General features: G+C 56.0%; 2 protein-coding genes across 2 annotated transcripts; one reads left to right on the top strand and one right to left on the bottom strand.

Moving 5' to 3' along the window:
• Positions 1-4586: 4586 nt before the first annotated feature.
• Positions 4587-5270, bottom strand: LOC139707042 (keratin-associated protein 5-4-like). The gene has a single exon (XM_071617018.1). It carries the CDS (start codon positions 5268-5270, stop codon positions 4587-4589), a length of 684 nt encoding a protein of 227 aa, XP_071473119.1.
• A 5431-nt stretch (positions 5271-10701) lies between these two features.
• Positions 10702-11658, top strand: LOC139706935 (keratin-associated protein 5-4-like). Its single transcript, XM_071616902.1, has one exon. The coding sequence runs from the start codon at positions 10702-10704 to the stop codon at positions 11656-11658; it is 957 nt and encodes a 318-aa protein (XP_071473003.1).
• Positions 11659-21714: the final 10056 nt, after the last annotated feature.

The following is a 21714-nucleotide window of genomic DNA, read 5'->3' as shown; positions in this document are numbered from 1 at the left end:
GGAGAAGTCGTGTGTCCCGTAAGTGGGACGTGCCCAGGTCTGGGCTTGCTCACCCACCCCTTGCTGGAGTCTCGCTCTGGGCAAGACTTCCAGTTCCGAGGAAGCCCAGCTTATCTGTGGTTTTCTTTATGACCGTGTCTTTGGTGCCATGGGAGAGAGCTCCCACCTCCCTCTTGTCATGGAGATTTGCCTTCTGGATCTCTTCTGCCATCCGCTCGTGATCCGAGTTATAATACACATGAGGTTTGGGTCAAGACAGTTTTGCTCCCCCTACAAATGTCCAGTTGTCCCAACTATTTGTTGACAAGAGACCGCCCTGTACCCTTGCCCCAGTGGCGGGGCTTGCTGGGAGACACTGGGCTTGCAGCTCTGCTGGGTGGCTCTGCGAGTCTTTCCTCCGCCAACACCCCCTGTCCTGACTTCCCCAGTGGCAATTTTATCCTAAAGTTAGGGAGTGCTATTCCTCTAGTCATGTTCGGGTTTTGCCTTTCTTTGGTTATTCTGGTTCCTTTATCTTTCTATGTAAAGTTTTGAACAGCGTCTATATCTACAGTGTGTCCTGGCAGGATTTTGATAGGGATATTTTTAAAATACAGGTTAATTTCAGAGAATCGGCATCTTACCACATGGACCCTTGCAGTACGTGATATGGTCTGTCTCTGTTGATGTGGTCTTCTTGGATTTCTTGCATTAGCATTTCATAGTTTTCAGCATCTACATTCTGTACTTCTTGTTAAGTTTATGCCGATATATTTGGGGAGTGTTTGTGTATGATACTGTGATTCCATTTTGGTTTGTAAACAAACATATGAGTGATGCATTTCTATGGGTCAATGTTGCAACCTGGGACCTTGCTAAACCCAGACTCATGTATTAGTTCCAAGAGGATCTTGTGTTTGTTTTCATTTGGCTGGGTTTGGCTGGGTTTGGTTGGGTTTGGCTGGGTTTGGTTGGGTTTGGCTGGGTTTGGTTGGGTTTGGCTGGGTTTGGTTGGGTTTGGCTGGGTTTGGTTGGATTTGGCTGGGTTTGGCTGGGTTTGGTTGGGTTTGGCTGGGTTTGGCTGGGTTTGGCTGGGTTTGGTTGGGTTTGGCTGGGTTTGGTTGGATTTGGCTGGGTTTGGCTGGGTTTGGTTGGGTTTGGCTGGGTTTGGCTGGGTTTGGCTGGGTTTGGTTGGGTTTGGCTGGGTTTGGTTGGATTTGGCTGGGTTTGGCTGGGTTTGGTTGGGTTTGGCTGGGTTTGGCTGGGTTTGGCTGGGTTTGGTTGGGTTTGGCTGGGTTTGGTTGAGTTTGGCTGGGTTTGGCTGGTTTTGGTTGGGTTTGGTTGGTTTTGGCTGGGTTTGGCTGTTTTTGGTTGGGTTTGGTTGGTTTTGGCTGGGTTTGGCTGGGTTTGGTTGGTTTTGGTTGGGTTTGGCTGGGTTTGGTTGGTTTTGGTTGGTTTGGGCTGGGTTTGGCTGGTTTTGGTTGGTTTGGGCTAGGTTTGATTGGGTTTGGTTGGTTTTGGTTGGGTTTGGCTGGGTTTGGTTGGGTTTGGTTGGTTTTGGCTGGGTTTGGTTGGGTTTGGTTGGTTTTGGCTGGGTTTGGCTAGGTTTGATTGGGTTTGGTCGGTTTTGGTTGGGTTTGGCTGGGTTTGGTCGGGTTTGGTTGGTTTTGGCTGGGTTTGGCTGGGTTTGGTTGGGTTTGGTTGGGTTTGGCTGGGTTTGGTTGGGTTTGGTTGGTTTTGGTTGGTTTGGGCTGGGTTTGGCTGGGTTTGGATGGGTTTGATTGGGTTTGGTTGGTTTTGGTTGGTTTTGGCTGGGTTTGGCTGGGTTTGATTGGGTTTGGTTTGGTTTTGGTTGGGTTTGGCTGGGTTTGGTTGGTTTTGGCTGGGTTTAGCTGGGTTTGGCTGGGTTTGGTTGGGTTTGTTTGGGTTTGGCTGGGTTTGGTTGGTTTTGGCTGGGTTTGGTTGGTTTTGGCTGGGTTTGGTTGGTTTTGGCTGGGTTTAGCTGGGTTTGGCTGGGTTTGGTTGGGTTTGTTTGGGTTTGGCTGGGTTTGGTTGGTTTTGGCTGGGTTTGGTTGGTTTTGGCTGGGTTTGGCTGGGTTTGGCTGGGTTTGGCTGGGTTTGGTTGGTTTGGGCTGGGTTAGGCTGGGTTTGGCTGGGTTTGGCTGGGTTAGGCTGGGTTTGGTTGGTTTTGGTTGGGTTTGTTTGGGTTTGGCTGGGTTTGGTTGGGTTTGGTTGGGTTTGGCTGGGTTTGGTTGGGTTTCCTGGGTTTGGCTGGGTTTGGTTGAGTTTGGTTGTGTTTGGTTGTGTTTTTCTGGGTTTGGTTGGTTTGGGCTGGGTTAGGCTGGGTTTGGCTGGGTTTGGCTGGGTTTGGTTGGGTTAGGCTGGGTTTGGTTGGTTTGGGTTGGGTTTGTTTGGGTTTGGCTGGGTTTGGCTGGGTTTGGCTGTATTTGGCTGGGTTTGGCTGGATGGGTCTTGTAGATTCCTCAGGGTCTTACACAGTCATGCCTTCAACATGTGGATAGCCTGGGGTCAAGCCCTCCTGGGCTCCCAGGCCAGGCCCCTTGGGTCCCTTCACCTCCTTTCCTCCAGGTTTTGTGTTCCCAGGTGTCCACCTTGGATCCCCTGTCTGTACCCCACAGTCAGTCTGATGTCATCTGACTCATTCTCTTCCACCCTGCGGCTCCTCCGATCCGACAGCTGCTGGGTGTGACTCCACACTGGCCCCTCTCACCTTCTCCTGGATACCTCCATCTGCATTCCCATGTAGGCCATGAGCATGGCCTGTCCCCGTCTCCCCAGACCTGTCTCTCCTTTTGTGACAGCAGAATTGTAGAACTAGCTCTCAAAGACCCTCTTCCTATGTGCCCCTCTTGAGCATGGGAGGAGCCTGTGACTGGCAAGACCTCACCCCTGTGACTGTGGGAAGTGGGCAGATGTGATTGAGGTCTGCCATGAGTTAAGCTGATCCAAAGTGAGACGATCTTGGATGGGCCAGGCCTAACCAGAGGAGCTCTGAGAAGGGGCAGGGCCTAGATGGAGAGATGCCCCTCTGCTGGCCAGGAAGGAAGCCAAAGCCTGCTAGGAATGGCCAGTGGCAGTGGTCCACCGGTCAAGGAAGCTCAAGTCACCAAAGATGGTCTCTGGATGACAACTCAAGCCTCTGATCAAAAGGAACTAACCCTTTAAGCCTCAGTGAGCATGGGAGAGGTCCCAGAGCTCCTGTAGAACCCCACATGGCCTGTCACCTCAACAATGGCTCCAGGACATCCTGAAGAGAGGCCCAGGTTCCCTCGGCCTGGGCTTTGGACCTACGGGAGCAGGTGAAGTATGGGAGTGGTTTTTAGTCTCTGAGTGTGCGATTTGTTATACTGCAGGACACAGCCAACACACCTGCGGCCTTCCTCACCTCATGACCAGCAGCCTCCACCCAGGCAAACTGCACCTGGGGCTTCCTGAGCCTCACCTCCAGTGGCTTCCACCCACACCTGAACAGGTGCTGGTCCTGTACAGCGACCAGCCATGGGACCCGCATGCTGTGCTGCACCTCTGCAAGGCCACCTCTGCAAGGCCATCCCAGTGTAGCCTCAAAACACCCATACTCTGCAGGGCCCTGCCCGGCCTCCCCTGGTGCTCTTCAAGGTCCGGCCTGCAGCACAGCTCTGTCACACACACTCACGTGGCCCCATGAGCTGTGGCCTAGCAGTGCCCGCACCCCCGCATGCCTTATGTGTGTCCAGTACGTGCCAAGCACTCTGCAAGGTTCAGACATCTAGTCTCCACGACGAGGTGGCAGATGACCTCCTTGGTGAGGAGACAGAGGTATCAAGAGGATGATTACTTGACAAACTATTAGCACAGTGTCTGGTCCTGACACCGAGCCAGAGCCCACCCACCCCCCGCAAGCCCCAGCGCAGCCTGTGTCTGTGTCCTCTACTGTGTCCCCCCCTGGGGCCCCCACCTCACCCAGGGCCCCATCTCCTCTCAGAGGCCACTGGCCGGTCCTGTCCCTTCCTGCCACTCTGCAGTTATGGAGCCTCAAATCCCCTTCCCTCCAGAGTCAGCACCTGTCTTCCTCAGTGCCATCCCGTCTGCATGGACCTGTGCAGAGGTCACTGTCAGTGTATGGCTGCAAGAGTGAACCATGTACCCAGACGCAGCAGATGGTGACTTCACCTGTGAGGGGGGAGCTGGAAAATATGCACCACAAGAACGGCTTTCTGAGCGGGAGAGTTATTTATTTAAGGATTTACGGTGCCCTGTTGGGGTCAGATATGCAAAGAGAAAAAGAGTGGGCATGAGGCCAGTGTTTGGTGTGGCTGAAGAGCTGAGGTGGCCAGTGGGCCACTAGCAGTGAGGGACCTAGGCTGAGGAGCTCCAAGGGGACTGTGTTTCAGCACAGAAGGAGGGGGAGCCCAGGACGCCCCTCCAGGGCTTCCCATAGGGGACGGTGGGCACAAAGCCGGTACCTCCTCCGTAGCCCAGCAATGAGTGCCCAGCTCTGAAGGTGGAGGAAGGGGTACTTTAGAGCCTAGGATGAGGGTGGATCTGCAGAGTAAGAGGCCCCACCAGACACATCTTCAGACGCTGATGGGATTTCCTGGGACTGGTCAGATCTTGCACTGGCAGCACACAGGGACACAGCAGCTGTCCTGGCAGCAGCAGGGCTTGCAGCAGCTGGACTGGCAGCAGCAGGGCTTGCAGCAGCTGGACTTGCAGGAGCTGTCCTGACAGCAGCAGGGCTTGCAACAGCTGGACTTGCAGCAGCTGTCCTGACAGCAGCAGGACTTGCAGCAGCTGGACTGGCAGCAGGGCTTGCAGCAGCTGGACTTGCAGCAGCTGTCCTGGCAGCAGCAGGGCTTGCAGCAGCTGGACTGGCAGCAGCTGGACTGGCAGCAGCAGGGCTTGCAGCAGCTGTCCTGGCAGCAGCAGGGCTTGCAGCAGCTGGACTGGCAGCAGCAGGGCTTGCAGCAGCTGTCCTGGCAGCAGCAGGGCTTGCAGCAGCTGGACTGGCAGCAGCAGGGCTTGCAGCAGCTGGATTGACAGCAGCTGGACTTGCAGCCCCCACAGGAGCCACAGCCCCCCTTGCAGCCTCCACAGGAGCCACAGCCCCCCTTGCAGCCTCCACAGGAGCCACAGCCCCCCTTGCAGCCCCCACAGGAGCCACAGCTGGAGCAGGAACAGGCTGGCACACAGCAGCACACGGGCTTGCAGCAGCACACGGGCTTGCAGCAGCTGGAGCCACAGCCCCCACAGCTGGAGCCACAGCCCCCGGAGCAGCCACAGCAGGTCATGGTTCTGGAGGTGGAGGGTGGAGGAGGTGAGAGCAGCAGGTGGAGAGGGAGGAGGAGAGGAAGGTGGAGGCCTCTCCTCTGAAAGCCTTTATATACCTGCTTGCAGGTAGTCCAAGCACACACGCCCTTCCTTGTGTGTGTTTATGCTGTAGTGACAGGGAAGTCCTGTTTGCTGTCTACTTTCAAATACATGCCACAGCTCTGGCTCACCCTGGCTCCTGCCATTGCCCTCTGATCCCCTCCAGAGCCTCTCTGGATCAGAAACTGCACATTTGGGTCTGACCTGTGTCCTAACCTTGACTCTTGGGCTCAGTTCTGTTCAGAAACAAGCCCTTTCTGTCCCGTCCGTTGAAGCACCTGCCCTCTGTGTGGTCCCACGCCTCATGGTCAGGGTCTACAATGCTTCTCAGCGTCTAAAGCACCCAGTGCCTCCTCAGTCGCCCCCTCCCTCCCTTCCAATTTTATTTTTGTCTGAGTCATACATGAACACCATCAAAAAAATACAATAGCTCTACAAACAGGAAGAGAAAAGACCACCTACCACCCGATGCTTCCAAGTTTTTAAACTGGTGTGTTTTGTCATTCACCTCAATAACTTTTCTTTCACTTTTTTTAATGCTTTTTTGAGGAGCTGAGGTTGTGGCTCAGAGGTACAGCACTTGCCTAGCACAAGTGCTAGGGTTCCATCCTCAGCACCACACAAAAATAAATTAAAAAATAAAGATGTGTCCAACTACAACTAAAAAATAAATATTAAAAAAATGCTGTTTTGATACCCATTGTCTCTCCAGGGTCACTGGGTGGTGATTTCAGCTCTGGGTTTAAGTCTCTGGTCCCTCCACCTAAGGCAGCTCCTTGGGATTCTTCAGGACCCCCACCCCCACCCCATGGGTCTCCTGGTGATCGGACGGTGGCCTCCTAGGGGCTCCTTGGGCTCCCAGGGGGGGTTCCTGTCCAGTTGCTCCCTGCAGGTTCTTTGTTGGCCTCCGGTCCTCTGGGTCCCTGAGCAGGGTGCACCCTCCCACCTCCCGGGCCTGGGCCTGCCTGCTCCCTCCTGGTCCTGATCCAGCTGGCCCAGGGGAGCATATCTGCTGTGGTTTCCTGAGAAGCAAAGCACGGCAGACACGCCTGTGGAGAGTCTGTGTCACAGGTCACAGGTCACTTCAGAAGGCTGAAGAAGGGGCAAAGGCGCATTCTGCCATCTGAAGGACAGAGTCCTGGCTGGCTGCACTGGCTGCGTGCTGGGGCCAGGCCCGCGGTGGATGCTTTGCTTTCTCCCGCCGTCCCCAGTCCTCCCACCGCATGCTGGGTACCTCGCACTCCTCTGTGGGCCCCCTCAGGTCTCTGTGGGCGTCCCCTGCTCAGCCAGGATCTGGGGCCAGCTCTCCCCGTCGGCCCTCCCCTCCCTCACCACGCCCCTGCCTTTCTTCTGAGTTCTGGGACCACTGTTAGTTCTCTCTTGCAGACTTTCGGTGGCCTCTTCACCCTGCCATCACCTTCTTAATTTGTAGGACCCTTTCTCACTCTTCCCATCTCTACTCTGTGGGCCTTGTTGGGCTAATCTATGGGAAATGGTCTCCCATCTCTTGGAAAATGCTACTTACAAAATCTGAACTTTTCTTTGGTTCTCTGCAGAGTGTCCGCTGTTCCTGCGGAGTTCTTTTCCCTGGTCTTTATGTTTAGGAATTTCTGGAGTCTGATCTGGCCGTGGGGCAGCCCCAGCAGGTACTGTGAGTGGCATGTCACTCCCACAGATGCCATCGGCCAGGAGACAGCAAGCCCCATTGAGTGTCCCTATGCCATTAACAAGACCCTGGGGGTCGCATCTGCAAAGACCTGCAGCTCACAGATGCACTCCCAGAGGGGCCCGGCGGAAGGCCACAGTCACTGGCACCCTCTAGCAGCCACCTCCTGCAAGGGCAGAGTCAGAAGAGAGCCCTTGTGACAGCTCCTCACAGACTGCATGTCCCGGGGGACCACAGGGCCTTCTGCCAGCACCTGTGCACAAGGCAGTCGAGTCTGGCCTGCTTGGGCCCCGAGAGACATGCAGGGTGTCTGGGTCCCCTGAAGAGCTGCCCTCCTGTGTCATGTGTCCTGGCTTGGACTCACATTGGAAGCACTGAGGACTGCACTGACCACTGGGATGCCCGCCCCCACATCAGGGCAGCGTGTCCTGGGGTATATGTGGGGTACTCTCTCCAATTTCAGTCTGGCCCCCTTGGACTCTGCTGGACCTGGCACCCCAGGGTTTCTGCTGGCTCAGTGACCTCCCGAGTGGGGAGCTGACCGGGCGCCTCGCTCCTTATGGAGAGTCTCATCCATCTGCCTGACAGCACCTCCTGTCCCCGGTTGGGGAGGTGCCTGGGGGTGGAGCCCCAGGCTCCCCTGAGGCTGGGTGGCCTGGCTCCCTGAACCCTGCACAGGGGTCCCAGGGGCCCTTGTCACTCTGCAGGTGGCAGGACCCTGGCTGCCTCTCATCCTCCTTCTCTTAACTTGGGGGTTGTGCTCCTGGGTCACAAGTCACTTCAGAGGGCTGAAGAAGGGGTGAAGGTGCATTCTGTCATCTTGGGGAACGCCGGTCACCGCTCATCTTCCCTCCCAACTAGAGCCTCTGGCTGGCCAGTGGATGCGTGCGGTTGGACAGAAGGTCGTGTGTAGGATGCAGAGGGACGATGGTGTCTTCACGACCTGTGAGACCACGGCAGCGCTGACCTTTCAGCCAGACTTTCGTCTCCACAGGAGGCTTTGTCCTCACCGTTACTGTGACATGACTTAGGTACAGTGAAATTGAAGACGACTTTGACAAGTTTCAGCAAATCTGTCCCCCAGTGACGGCCCCAGAGGTCTCCTGGAGCCCCCTCCAGGGACGCCTACCACTCCTGGCCCACAGGTGTGGCTCTGCCTTGGGTCACTACAGACCTGTCTCTGCTAGACGGCTGAGTGGGTGGCATCAGACAGAGAGGCACTGGGACCAGTCCCTGCGAGTTCCAGCTGTCTCGACATCCCCAAGCACCACTTCCATCCACAGCTCAGCGAGGGCACTGCAGGCAGGGCCCCTCTGCACGCAGGGCCCCTCTGCCCTGCGGGCTGGACACGGGGCTGCAGGCAGCCCTTCTCGTGTCGCGTGTTCTCAGACAACTGCAGGTCCGTCAAGCTGCCTGAGCTGCGCTGCCGGTCGGGGCCTTCTCTTCAGCCCAGGACCTCCCTCGTGCCTGTGCGGCTGGCTCCTGGTCTTGGGCAGCACTGAGCCTGCCTGGTTTCTGCAGACTGGCCTTGACTCATGGGTCATACTATGGAACCACTCGCATGTGGCCTTCTGACCGGCCTCTTCCTGAGGCGCCGTGTGTTTGAGGCACATGGTGTTGATGCGCTATCAGAAGTCCTTCACTTCTGCTGGGCTGCCCTGTACCAGCTGATGGACAGGCGGCTAGTGTGCGTCAGGCTACACCCACGTCCCAGTCCTGTTCAGACACGCGTCCATTTCTCTCCAGCAAATGCAGGGGGCGGGCAGGAAGAGCGGGTGGGTCCTCTGGAAACTCTGATCTAACTTCTTAGGAAAGCGTGAACTCCTTTCTCAGTGGGGCCCACCAGCCATGCCCCGAGGCCCGTGTTTCTCCATACCCGCGCCAACCCCTGCTGCCACCTTTCTAGTGAGTGTAAAGGGGATCTGGGTTTCGTTTTCATTTCTTCTTTTCTTTTTTTGGAAGTGCTGGCATGGAGCCCTGGGCTGCGCTCACTAGGCAAGCACTCTGCCACCAAGCCACGCCCAGGCCCTGGCGGTCACTTCCAGCAGCGTCTCCCCCTGTGGCCGTGGCCCACCACGTTCCCCTCTGGGAGCATCTGTGGGACTCCCTGGCTCCTCCTGGCTCACACACTCCTTGGACTGCTTCCTGCTCTGCCTGCCTGGACGGCCTCCCGTGGACACCGGGGAGACGAGCAGCAGCCTGCCGCCTGGCCCTTGCAGGACCCACTCCAGGTCTCCTCTCTGCTGCCTTCTGGGCCATGTCCATTTACCAAGTCCAACCTCATCTGTCTAAACAGCATTTTAATCTATATGTTGAGATTCTGAAAGTAAACTTCCCTTAAATGGCATCTGTCATTACACAGTTCGTGCGGTCAAGGTTACAGGATAACCAGTAGCGAGTAACCCGGCCTTCCCTGCGGACTAGCCTAGCCCAGAGCTCAGGCTCCACTACCCGCCACCAACTGGCTGTTTGCTTTTTCGAGCGGCACTGTTCTTGAGAGCTGCACCTTCCCCTAGAGAATTTCCACCGCACCTGTGACAGTGTAGGTCCTACCCTGACTCAGTGTGGAAACTAACAGGAAACCCTGCTGTCCACCATACCACAGGGAGGCACACACACGGCAAGCAAAGGGGGTTCCCCCAGAGTCAGGGAATCCAAATCACTAAGCTCAGAGAGGGAGGGGCTGTGCGCAGGAGAGAAGAGGCTACTGTCAGGCCCCCTGGGCGAGAGACCAAGGCCGCCCTGGGCAGAGGTAGGGAGAGGCTGCTGACTGTGGGGGAGACTGTAGGGGTGCTGGACTGCTGGTCCGACAGACCAAGGTCCTAAGGTGCCCAATCCAGAGGACAGTGTGCAGCCACTGGACCCTGCCCGTGGATCTGTGAAGAGCACGCCACACACTAGGGGTCTGTTAAGCTCCCTTGGGAGACGCACAGGCAGGTGCCATCTCAGGATGTGACAGTCAGTGAGCAGAAGAAGCCCCTGGAAGCCTTCCAAGCCTTCAGGTTGACTGGGAGACACGCAGAGCTGCAGGAGCAGGGGCAAGAGAGAGAGGGGAGGCGTCCCCAGCACCCCAAGACCCTAGACATCTGAGACCATGACCCTCAAAAAATGACATGGACCAGTCAAGGTCACAGAGGCCACAGAAGCCTAGGGAACAAGGAGCCAGAGGAGCTGCACTCCTCAGAACATTGCACGGCACAGAAAAATCTTTCTGGAACTTTCTCCTCCCAGACATGGTGGAGAACATGACCTTAGTCATGATAAACTTGGACCAAGAATCCAAAGAGCCCGGACATAAACATTGAACACAGAATATCAGAAAAGTTTCACAATGTCCCACCTTTGGGAGTAACCATGGGCACCCAGCAGTAAAAGGCACTGTGCAGGGGTGGAGAAGCTCACCCCCCACCAAGGGTCACCAGAGCCAGCAACAGCTGGACCCTGAGGTGTAGAAAGGGAAAAGTGTAAGTAGGAAGCAAGTCACAGGGTGAAGTGGAGTTTGTGTTGCTTTACCACAGCACATGACCTCCTGGGAAAACAGAGACAGAGACAGGAAGTGACCAGTGTCCAGCTTCACACCTGACCCTGGCAGGGATATAAAGCCCTGGCTCCTCCGGAGGCCCCACACCTCACTCCTCCCTCTCCACCTGCTGCTCTCACCTCCTCCACCCTCCACCTCCAGAACCATGACCTGCTGTGGCTGCTCCGGGGGCTGTGGCTCCAGCTGTGGGGGCTGTGGCTCCAGCTGCTGCAAGCCCGTGTGCTGCTGCAAGCCCGTGTGCTGCTGTGTGCCAGCCTGTTCCTGCTCCAGCTGTGGCTCCTGTGGGGGCTGCAAGGGGGGCTGTGGCTCCTGTGGGGGCTGCAAAGGGGGCTGTGGCTCCTGTGGGGGCTGCAAGTCCAGCTGCTGCCAGGTCAGCTGCTGCAATCCCTGCTGCTGCCAGGACAGCTGCTGCAAGCCCTGCTGCTGCCAGTCCAGCTGTTGCAAGCCCTGCTGCTGCCAGGACAGCTGCTGCAAGCCCTGCTGCTGCCAGTCCAGCTGTTGCAAGCCCTGCTGCTGCCAGGACAGCTGCTGCAAGCCCTGCTGCTGCCAGTCCAGCTGCTGCAAGCCCTGCTGCTGCCAGGACAGCTGTTGCAAGCCCTGCTGCTGCAAGTCCAGCTGCTGCAAGCCCTGCTGCTGCCAGTCCAGCTGTTGCAAGCCCTGCTGCTGCCAGGACAGCTGCTGCAAGCCCTCCTGCTGCCAGACCAGCTGCTGCAAACCCTGCTGCTGCCAGGACAGCTGCTGCAAGCCCTGCTGCTGCCAGTCCAGCTGTTGCAAGCCCTGCTGCTGCCAGGACAGCTGCTGCAAGCCCTCCTGCTGCCAGTCCAGCTGCTGCAAGCCCTGCTGCTGCCAGGACAGCTGCTGCAAGCCCTGCTGCTGCCAGTCCAGCTGTTGCAAGCCCTGCTGCTGCCAGGACAGCTGTTGCAAGCCCTGCTGCTGCAAGTCCAGCTGCTGCAAGCCCTGCTGCTGCCAGTCCAGCTGTTGCAAGCCCTGCTGCTGCCAGGACAGCTGCTGCAAGCCCTCCTGCTGCCAGACCAGCTGCTGCAAGCCCTGCTGCTGCCAGTCCAGCTGTTGCAAGCCCTGCTGCTGCCAGTCCAGCTGCTGAGCCCCTGTGTGCTGCTAATGCAAGACCTAAGGCTCCAACGGTAGGCTTCCAGGGCTCCCGACACTCATTGGATCTGATTTATTGGTGACTTCACCACAGCTCCGTCTGGGAAGCAGAATGTGAGTAAGGGGATTACTGTAGCATTTTCATGGGAGGAGATGGAATGAGAGCTGTGGATCACGCTGGAGTGCTGGCAGAGAACCTGAGCGTTAAGCAGGTCCATCTGCCCAGCAGGAGCAGGGGCTGTGCCCAGGAAGCACCCTCTACAGTTCAGCCAGCCTACTCCTGGCCAGCTAGAGCTGGTCTTGGTCAGCACAGTGAGAGGGCTGAGGAGAGGGATGGCACATGGAAACTGGCTGGCCCCTGGGTCTGCCCCTCAAAGCCCTCAGAGAGGCCTGACCATGGCCATTCCACTCCCAGCCTTGCACTCACTTCCCGATGCTCAGGAGGAACCACGTGGAAGGGCTGCTGTGAGCCTGGATCCCCTGGCCCAGCCCACCTGCAGCCGGGCGCCCAGCACCTGAGGCCTCTCTGCATCTGGTGTCCTCAGGCTGCAGACCCAGGGACCCTGCTCCCTGGCTCTCTGTAGGACACAGTCACCTTCCTGCTGGCTGCTCCCTCCTGGACCCCTGCACCCAGTCACAGTCTGAAAATCTGTCCTGACCTTCCCCGCCCCCACCCCACTCAACCCCGCCCTTCCCCCCACCCCACTCAACCCCGCCCTTCCCCCCACCCCACTCAAACCCACCCTTCCCTGCCCCCACCCCACACACCCGCTGCCCTTCTCCCCTTCCCCCCCAGGCCTCCCTCACCCCCTCCCCCTCCCCACCCCCACACTGCTGCCTTTGCAGCCCAAGCCTCCCACACCCCTACCTGGGCACTTCCCACAGGGCCTTCCTCTACTCTTCCCTGTTCCCAGTCTCCCTGCCTCTGCCATCTCTCATCATGGAGGCCCAGGGGGCTTCCCCTGGGGATTTGGGGTGTTTCTGCACCCCTCTGGGGACTCCTTAGGAATGCCTGAGGCCACCTGCTCTAGTGCCTGCTTAAGGGACAGATCAGACTCCAGAGAACAGACCTCCTCACCCAAATCCTGCTCTCCTGTGGTTCTTTCCCTGAAAATTCCCTCCCCACCCTAAGGCTGTTCTGCTTTTCAGGACCCCCATCAAGTCTCACCCCTGGACCCTCAGTTGGTTCATTTAACACACACTGGGGCCCACTGAGGTGGCGGGCAGGGCCTGGGTGGCTGAGGGCAGCTCCCAAGGGCAGCCCCTCAGGGTGCTCAGGCAGGCCTTGGGGGAGGCTGCAGGGAGGGAGGGAAGGGAGAGAGGTCCGGTGAGGACAAAGGGTGCTTTAAAGGGGGTGGGGCTAATGGGCGGAATGTGCCCCCAACATTCACCTGTTGAGCAGTCCCCCCGAACCTCAGACTGTGACTGCATTAGGAAGTGGATCTCGGCAGCAATCATTAACTTGGGAGATGAGCAACACGCAAGGTCAGATAGGTAGATCTAGCATGTAGAAGAAAGAATGGCCTTTTTAAAAAATAGAAATTCTAGAAATAAAAACAGTAATGGAGACGCAGAATGCCTCAAGGTGCCCTTCAGCAGAGTCCACACATGCAAGCGAGTGGAAATGGGTCTCCACGACTTACCAAAGAAAGGCAAGAGGAAACACAATGGCAGAGAAAGCAGAAGAGCGCATCCAAGAGCTGTGGACAGAATAAAATGGACTAATACACAGGCAGTTCCAAACCCAGAGAAGGAGGGGAAATGGAGGCAGAAGACACAGTTGAAGGAATCATGACCGGGCACTTATCACAATTAGTGAAAGACATCAATTCACAGATCCAAAAATCTAGGACAACATCATACAGAATTATACTCAAAAGAAATACACCCTAACAAGGTATACTCAAATTACTGAAAACCAAAGTCAGAGAAAAGATCCACCTTAGGCCACACAGGTGGGTCAAGGTGTGACTGACAGCAGATTTCTCATTGCACACCAGGCAAGCAAGAAGACCACAGAATCTTAAAAGGGACAACTGGTTGAACCCGTGGGTCCAGAATCCACAGATGTGGAGGGAGGGCTAACTGTCTGCTTAACCCAATCCGCCACAGTCATCCATCTAAAGAGAGGAGTTAAAAGGCAGATATTGTCACCTTGGATAAACAGCCAGATCTAATTCTATGTAGTCTAAAACCCACTTTGACTTGTGTGTGTGTGTGTGTTAAGAGTGAAAGATGGTGATGTGAGCCATGAAAGCCTGAACCAACCCAAAGCTAAGGAGTTACACTAAATTCCGAAAAAATAGACCTTGGACAAAGACATGTTTTCAAGAAAATAAAGCATTACAAAATGACAGAGGCACTAGTTCTCCAAGAAGATGTGGAAATCCTAAACGTGCGTGTGCCTAACAACAGAGCTCCCAAACTGAAAAGATCTGAAAGGAGAAGGGGACACACCGCAGCTAAGGTCACGCTCCGACTTCAACACTGGACTCTCAGGGCTTCCTGTTACCAGATTCAATGTGCGTTTACTCCTAACACGTGCAACGCATAGTAAAAAGATCTCACATTAAATAGACTCTGGTCATGGGGCCAAAACAGGAAAAAAGAATGAATTTGCATCAAGCTTAAACTACATTGCTGAAATACAAATAGCAGATTTTATTACCCCTCCAAAAACCTCAGCTGTGCTTCTTCATCGGGAACTTCATCTGAATCTAGAATATTCCCACACCTTGATCCAAAGGAAAACAAAAGCCCCGGATAAACCAACTCCAGAGAGGACTATTTACAGAGACCTGAAGAGCAGCCCGTCCAGGGATCCTGCCAGACTCTCAGTAATGGAAAGAAAAAAATTAATAAAGAAATTAATAAGTTGACAGACAACCTGAATGATTCCATGGTCACACCACCTGGGGGTGTGGAGAATGTGTCACCAACAGAGGAAACCACACAGGAACCCAAGAGAAGCGATATCCCAAGGCATGAATGAGCCTTGGAAACTTAAAAAATATATAAATGATGGAAAATAGTTTCAGTCCACAGAAGAGTGAAAGTATAATCAATTTCAGAAAGATACTAGAAAATTCCCAAATATTTGTGAATTCCACAAAACACTCCAAAATAATCTATTAGTGAAAAGGGAAATATTAAAGAGAATTTTCAAATAATTTGAAACACAGCCTGTCAGGAACAGGGGGGTGCAGCTAAAGCAGAGCTCAAGGGGACCCAAAGCACTAAATGATACTCTGGGAAGCCATTCTCACACGTGATTGGGCACCTCCCAGACTGGGTGTGAGGCATTCCCACCAAGCTGTGTCAGAACCTATCCCCACCCTTTTTAGGTGCAAGAGCCCATCCATGTGGGGGTGTGACTGACCACTGACCCTGAGACCAATCACTGACCCTGACCTTGGAATGCTGTCCCCCTCGACCTTCATTGGATGGAATTTTCCCCTGAATTCCTTGTTCCCCAATAAAAGGCCACTCTCTGGCATGCCCTTCCTCTCTCCCGCTAGTCTCTTGTATAAACCTCGCTGCCCCACCAGGTGGCTCAAGGAAGGAGCCAGGGGGGCCATCTCAGACCTGGTTAAGAAAAAGGCAAATTGAGTTTATGTGTGTTTATTTTGATCTCACCAGTTAACTTCTATGCTTAGGTCCTCTAGGATGAAGCTAGCATGCTGGTCACGCGGAAGATGATACAATACCAAAGAGGACAGCTCAGACACGAGTGAATGAGCTTCTCTCCAGAAATCAAGATAAAAGACAGGAAATAAAATAAACAGCAGGCAAAAAAAAGAGGAATAAATGTTGGAGAGGAGTTAATGATGTAGAGATGAGACACACAGGAAGAGTGAGGGAACCCAAGAGCAGATCAACGAGGACATCAGAAAACACAGGAACAATTCACCTGTGAAGAGAGGTGGACCTACACCCACATCAGGAGGAGAGGGGACCTCACTGCCACCTTCACCTAGAGAGCAGCAGGAAGACAGGTGGACCTGCACCTACATCAGGAGGAGAGGGGACCTCACTGTCATCTTCACCTAGAGAGCAGCAGGAAGAGAGGTGGACCCTCACCCACATCAGGAGGAGAGGGGACCTCACTGCCACCTTCACATAGAGAGCAGCAGGAAAAGAGGTGGACCTACACACACATCAGGAGGAGAGGGGACCTCACTGCCACCTTCACCTAGAGAGCAGCAGGAAGAGAGGTGGACCTGCACCCACATCAGGAGGAGAGGGGACCTCACTGCCACCTTCACCTAGAGAGCAGCAGGAAGAGAGGTGGACCCTCACCCACATCAGGAGGAGAGGGGACCTCACTGCCACCTTCACCTAGAGAGCAGCAGGAATAGAGGTGGACCTACACCCACATCAGGAGGAGAGGGGACCTCACTGCCACCTTCACCTAGAGAGCAGCAGGAAGAGAGGTGGACCCTCACCCACATGAGGAGGAGAGGGGACCTCACTGCCACCTTCACCTAGAGAGCAGCAGGAAGAGAGGTGGACCTGCACCCACATCAGGAGGAGAGGGGACCTCACTGTCACCTTCACCTAGAGAGCAGCAGGAAGAGAGGTGGACCTGCACCCACATCAGGAGGAGAGGGGACCTCACTGCCACCTTCACCTAGAGAGCAGCAGGAAGAGAGGTGGACCTGCACCCACATCAGGAGGAGAGGGGACCTCACTGCCACCTTCACCTAGAGAGCAGCAGGAAGAGAGGTGGACAGGCACCCACATCAGGAGGAGAGGGGACCTCACTGCCACCTTCACCTAGAGAGCAGCAGGAAGAGACGCGGACCCTCACCCACATCAGGAGGAGAGGGGACCTCACTGTCATCTTCACCTAGAGAGCAGCAGGAAGAGAGGTGGACAGGCACCCACATCAGGAGGAGAGGGGACCTCACTGCCACCTTCACCTAGAGAGCAGCAGGAAGAGACGCGGACCCTCACCCACATCAGGAGGAGAGGGGACCTCACTGCCACCTTCACCTAGAGAGCAGCAGGAAGAGAGGTGGACCTGCTCCCACATCAGGAGGAGAGGGGACCTCACTGTCATCTTCACCTAGAGAGCAGCAGGAAGAGAGGTGGACCCTCACCCACATCAGGAGGAGAGGGGACCTCACTGCCACCTTCACCTAGAGAGCAGCAGGAAGAGAGGTGGACCTGCACCCACATCAGGAGGAGAGGGGACCTCACTGCCACCTTCACCTAGAGAGCAGCAGGAAGAGACGCGGACCCTCACCCACATCAGGAGGAGAGGGGACCTCACTGTCATCTTCACCTAGAGAGCAGCAGGAAGAGAGGTGGACCTACACCCACATCAGGAGGAGAGGGGACCTCACTGCCACCTTCACATAGAGAGCAGCAGGAAGAGAGGTGGACAGGCACCCACATCAGGAGGAGAGGGGACCTCACTGCCACCTTCACCTGGAGAGCAGCAGGAAGAGAGGTGGACAGGCACCCACATCAGGAGGAGAGGGGACCTCACTGTCATCTTCACCTAGAGAGCAGCAGGAAGAGAGGTGGACCTGCACCCACATCAGGAGGAGAGGGGACCTCACTGCCACCTTCACCTGGAGAGCAGCAGGAAGAGAGGTGGACCTGCTCCCACATCAGGAGGAGAGGGGGACCTCACTGTCACCTTCACCTAGAGAGCAGCAGGAAGAGAGGTGGACCCTCACCCACATCAGGAGGAGAGGGGACCTCACTGCCACCTTCACATAGAGAGCAGCAGGAAGAGAGGTGGACCTACACCCACATCAGGAGGAGAGGGGCCCTCACTGCCACCTTCACCTAGAGAGCAGCAGGAAGAGAGGTGGACCTGCTCCCACATCAGGAGGAGAGGGGACCTCACTGCCACCTTCACCTAGAGAGCAGCAGGAAGAGAGGTGGACCCTCACCCACATCAGGAGGAGAGGGGACCTCACTGCCACCTTCACATAGAGAGCATCAGGAATAGAGGTGGACCTACACCCACATCAGGAGGAGAGGGGATCTCAGTGCCACCTTCACCTAGAGAGCAGCAGGAAGAGAGGTGGACCTACACCCACATGAGGAGGAGAGGGCACCTCACTGCCACCTTCACCTAGAGAGCAGCAGGAAGAGAGGTGGACCTACACCCACATCAGGAGGAGAGGGGACCTCACTGCCACCTTCACCTAGAGAACAGCAGGAAGAGAGGTGGACCTGCACCCACATCAGGAGGAGAGGGGACCTCACTGTCATCTTCACCTAGAGAGCAGCAGGAAGAGAGGTGGACCTGCACCCACATCAGGAGGAGAGGGGACCTCACTGCCACCTTCACCTAGAGAGCAGCAGGAAGACAGGTGGACCTGCACCCACATCAGGAGGTGCAGGCGGAGCCTATATGTCTGTCCCAGGCATGTACAAGGTACTCTGGGCCCTGGTAGAATTGTCCCCTGCCTCCTATTGCTGCTGAGGAGGTAATGGATGGATTAGTTGAAACACCTCCCCCACCAGAACACATCCCAAAAGACATAGGTACCCGAATAGTTCTGCAATTTTTTAATAATGTGAATTTTTAGCTTAAAACTTTCCAAAACTGACACGTGAGGCCCCCGTGGGTTCACTGAGGCACTGCACCAAGCAGTCTGGAAGGAAAGGTCTAGGATTCTGGAGAGGTGCTGCCTGCCCCTCCGTCTGTGCACAGAGACGCGAGGTGGTCGTGGGGAGGAGGGAGACTCCAATGCCTCTGGACTGGTCAGTGACCACTGCCACAGGATCCCCAGTGACGCTGACACGAGGGACAACACTTCAGAGGAAAACAGGACACTGGGTAGACTGGAATTATGTACCCAATAAAATGCCTGATTACCAGGACGGCTTCACACCCCACCAATTACGTTACATTACCTGCTCCCGAAGGCCGATGTTCACCCCTTTTCCCTGAGTGTGGGCTGCTCTCAGGGACTCTTCCCAGGACTTTGTGGAGGGGCAGCAGGAACTTCACAGCAGAGGATCCAGAGGTGCCACCCGAACCGGGCAGATCCAGGCCAAGGTCTGCAGGGAGGTCAGGCAGAAAGACACCTCCCTTGGCCCTCCGCTGCCCCCAATCCATACCTGCAGCCTAACGGGGAAAACATCAGGCAAAACCCCCCGGGCAAGCTCCGCAAAACCCCTGACCAGAAGCTGAAAGAAGCAGCGAGTCCTGGGGGCAGGAGAGCCTGGAGCTGTGGGTGGGAGAGGAGACGGGCGGGCAGGGTGCCGTGGCCGTGGCTGTGGTGGAAAGGGGGAGTCGCACAGCAGGGGACGCGGGTGCTGCGCTGGCTCCTCGCTGTGATCCTGGCGACAGTTGGCCCACTGGGGGAGGGGTTAAGCCGGTGGGATGCTCTCCTGCCCACACTGTCCTTGAGGCTCTCTGTGCACCTGTACCTGGTGCCTGAGGCCCTGGCTCCGTCCTCAGCTCTGACAAAATAAAAACGATTTCAGAAGAAAATGCTTTTTAAAACTTTTTAAATGTATTTCCAACTTCCTGACTCCACACGAATTGGCCAGATAGATGGTTTCCCTCTCATAAAAGTACCTTAGTTTTGATTGGCAGGTGCGGACTGCTCACTTTAATGGGCTTCGGTCTGTCTGCACCCTCCCACGTGCACGCGGGGTAAACAACAAGTTGGCACTGACTCCGGCCTCCCTTTCCCGGCCCCACCCCTGCCCCTGCCCCAGGCCCTGGCAATTCCACACGCGCCCTGGTCCCCCTGTGCCTGGCTCATTTCACATGCCCACAGCCTCCCGTTGCAGATGGCAGGGCCTGGCCCTTCTGCAGGGCTGGCTGGCACACCTGTGCCCCTGTGCCACGTGTCCTTCACGTCTGTCCACACACGCCTGGGCTGGTCCCACGTGACTCCAAGACCCCAGCAGATACCAGCCGCCTGGTGCAATAAAACAAGAAACGGCAACACAGGACCCCAGGTTGGAGCAACGAAGCGACATCACGCCCACGGGAGACGTGGCCCCGGCACCCAAGTCCCACAGCACTCACACCCAGCTGTGCTGACCCGAGCACAGCAGCCACGGGAGCAAGGCCCGTGTCCGAAACCCAGCCGCGCTCCATACGCCAGCAGCGAGCCACCCGGAAAGGACATTCAGAAACAACCTCATCCATGGGCCTGCGATCCCTGCAACCCAGGAGGCTGAGGTAGGAGAAGCACCAAATCAAGGCCAGCCTCAGCAACTTAGCGAGAGCCCGTCTCAAAACAAAAAACAGAAAGAACTGGGGATGTGGCTCAGTGGTTAAGCACCCCTGGGTTCAAACCCTAGTAATAACATAAGAAAATAAAGCCACTGCATCTAAAAGAATAAGATGCCCAGGAACAAATGTAATTGAAGTACAAGTCTAGGACACTTAAACCCACAAAATGTCACCGAGAGGAATTAGGGATGATCAGACTCAGTGGGGAAGACAGCCCATGCTCATGTGTCGGATGCATCTCATGGTAAAGGTTCTAAGTGGCCCGTCTGAAGGCCCCGTCTGAAGGCCACAGGAGCTCCGCAGGTTTGCAGGCTGCCTTCCCAGTTGTGGGTGTCTATTCAGCGCCAGGCTGGGTGGGGTGCCAGCGGCTCTGCCAGTGCTCGGGGGCAAACCTGCCATGCAGGAGCTTGGGAGTCGGCATTCCAGCTGTGCACAGCAGAAACGCCCAAGGAATTGGAAAGCAGCTGTTCTCAGGTCCGTGGGGAGGCAGTCACCGGGCAGACTGTGGCCCCCGAGTTGGAGAGAGACAGGAGAGAACAGCAGCTCGCAGGGGCAGAGCCTCCGTGGGAACCAGGGCCAGGTGCTGGGGAAGTCGCCGCAGGCCCAGTGCACGTGTCTGAGAGGCTGAGCTGCAGGGCAGGCTGGGCCCGCATGCTCCCCTGCGAAGCCCCGGAATGACCGCCCCCAGCCCACGACTCACGCCCATGGCCGCTTCCACGGTGCCTTTTACTCCAGGCCTTGAGACCGGCTTTAACAAGGAGGTGTGCGGCCACAGACCGGGAAGGAGCGCCGTCTGAGACAGCCTCGGACCAGACCCGGAGTGGGCAGTTAAGTAGCTGCCGTTCAGACCCGAGGGGCTTCAGCAGAAAGAGAAGGAACAGGAGAAGCAGAGGTCTGATGGGAGACACGGACTCTTAAGACAGACCCAGAGAACCCCAGGAATCAAGAGCGTGGACATGAGGACCGCCCGACTGGCTCTTCAGGAGAAGGACCTGGCTACGGAGGAATCCGTCAACAGGAGAGAGACCCAGGCTGAAAGGCAGAGAAAATGGAGCAACACGTGCAGATAACCAAAAAAGAGGGGAATACAGCGTAGCTGATTTGTGCTGAGGGAAGGGGAAGTGAGATGGCTCTGTGATGCATCCACTTCCCGGAGCTACGCTTCCGAGTCCCTTCCTTAGAGGCAGCTATAGGGAAGGGCTCTCCCGAGACAGCCAGAGGGGCAGCCACCTGGCAGCCACACACTTTGCTGCTGCTGTGCAGATTCACCTCCAGGCATGAAGCTGCACCCAGGCCCACACCTGCTCTGGGTCTCCTTGGATGTCTCCTGCTCCCCTGCCCATGGGCCAAGTGTGTGCATTCAGCTCCTTCCAGAGGACTCTGGCTTCTGCAGGACACCCTGGCCACCAAGGTCAGGGGCAACAGAAGTGGACGCAATCAGCAGCTTAGTGAGACCACAGGTTCCAGGCCATTCTCATGGGCTCTGCCTCACCCTGGCACCTCCTGTGACCTCTTCCATCTGACCTGTGACTTCAAGGTCCAGCCACACATGAAGACTCAGCCTCAGAGGAACTGCTTAGCCAGCCCCCCAAATCACCTACGCCAGTTTGTAGGTGCATTCACAGAAAATTCACACATACACATGCATGCCCATATGCATGCACACACTCACACACACATGCATACACACACATGCACTTGTATGCACACATGTAGGTGCATACACACACTCATACACACATAAATGTGCATGCACACACACATGTGCTTGTATGCACACATGTGGGTGCATGCACACACATACACATGCCTATATGCATGCACACACTCATA

The sequence above is a fragment of the Marmota flaviventris genome, chromosome 9 (assembly GCF_047511675.1).
Source record: "Marmota flaviventris isolate mMarFla1 chromosome 9, mMarFla1.hap1, whole genome shotgun sequence".
In the NCBI taxonomy this organism is placed as follows: Eukaryota; Metazoa; Chordata; class Mammalia; order Rodentia; family Sciuridae; genus Marmota; species Marmota flaviventris.
Note: the sequence above shows the minus strand (reverse complement) of the source record. Positions and strands in the feature narration are given on the sequence as shown.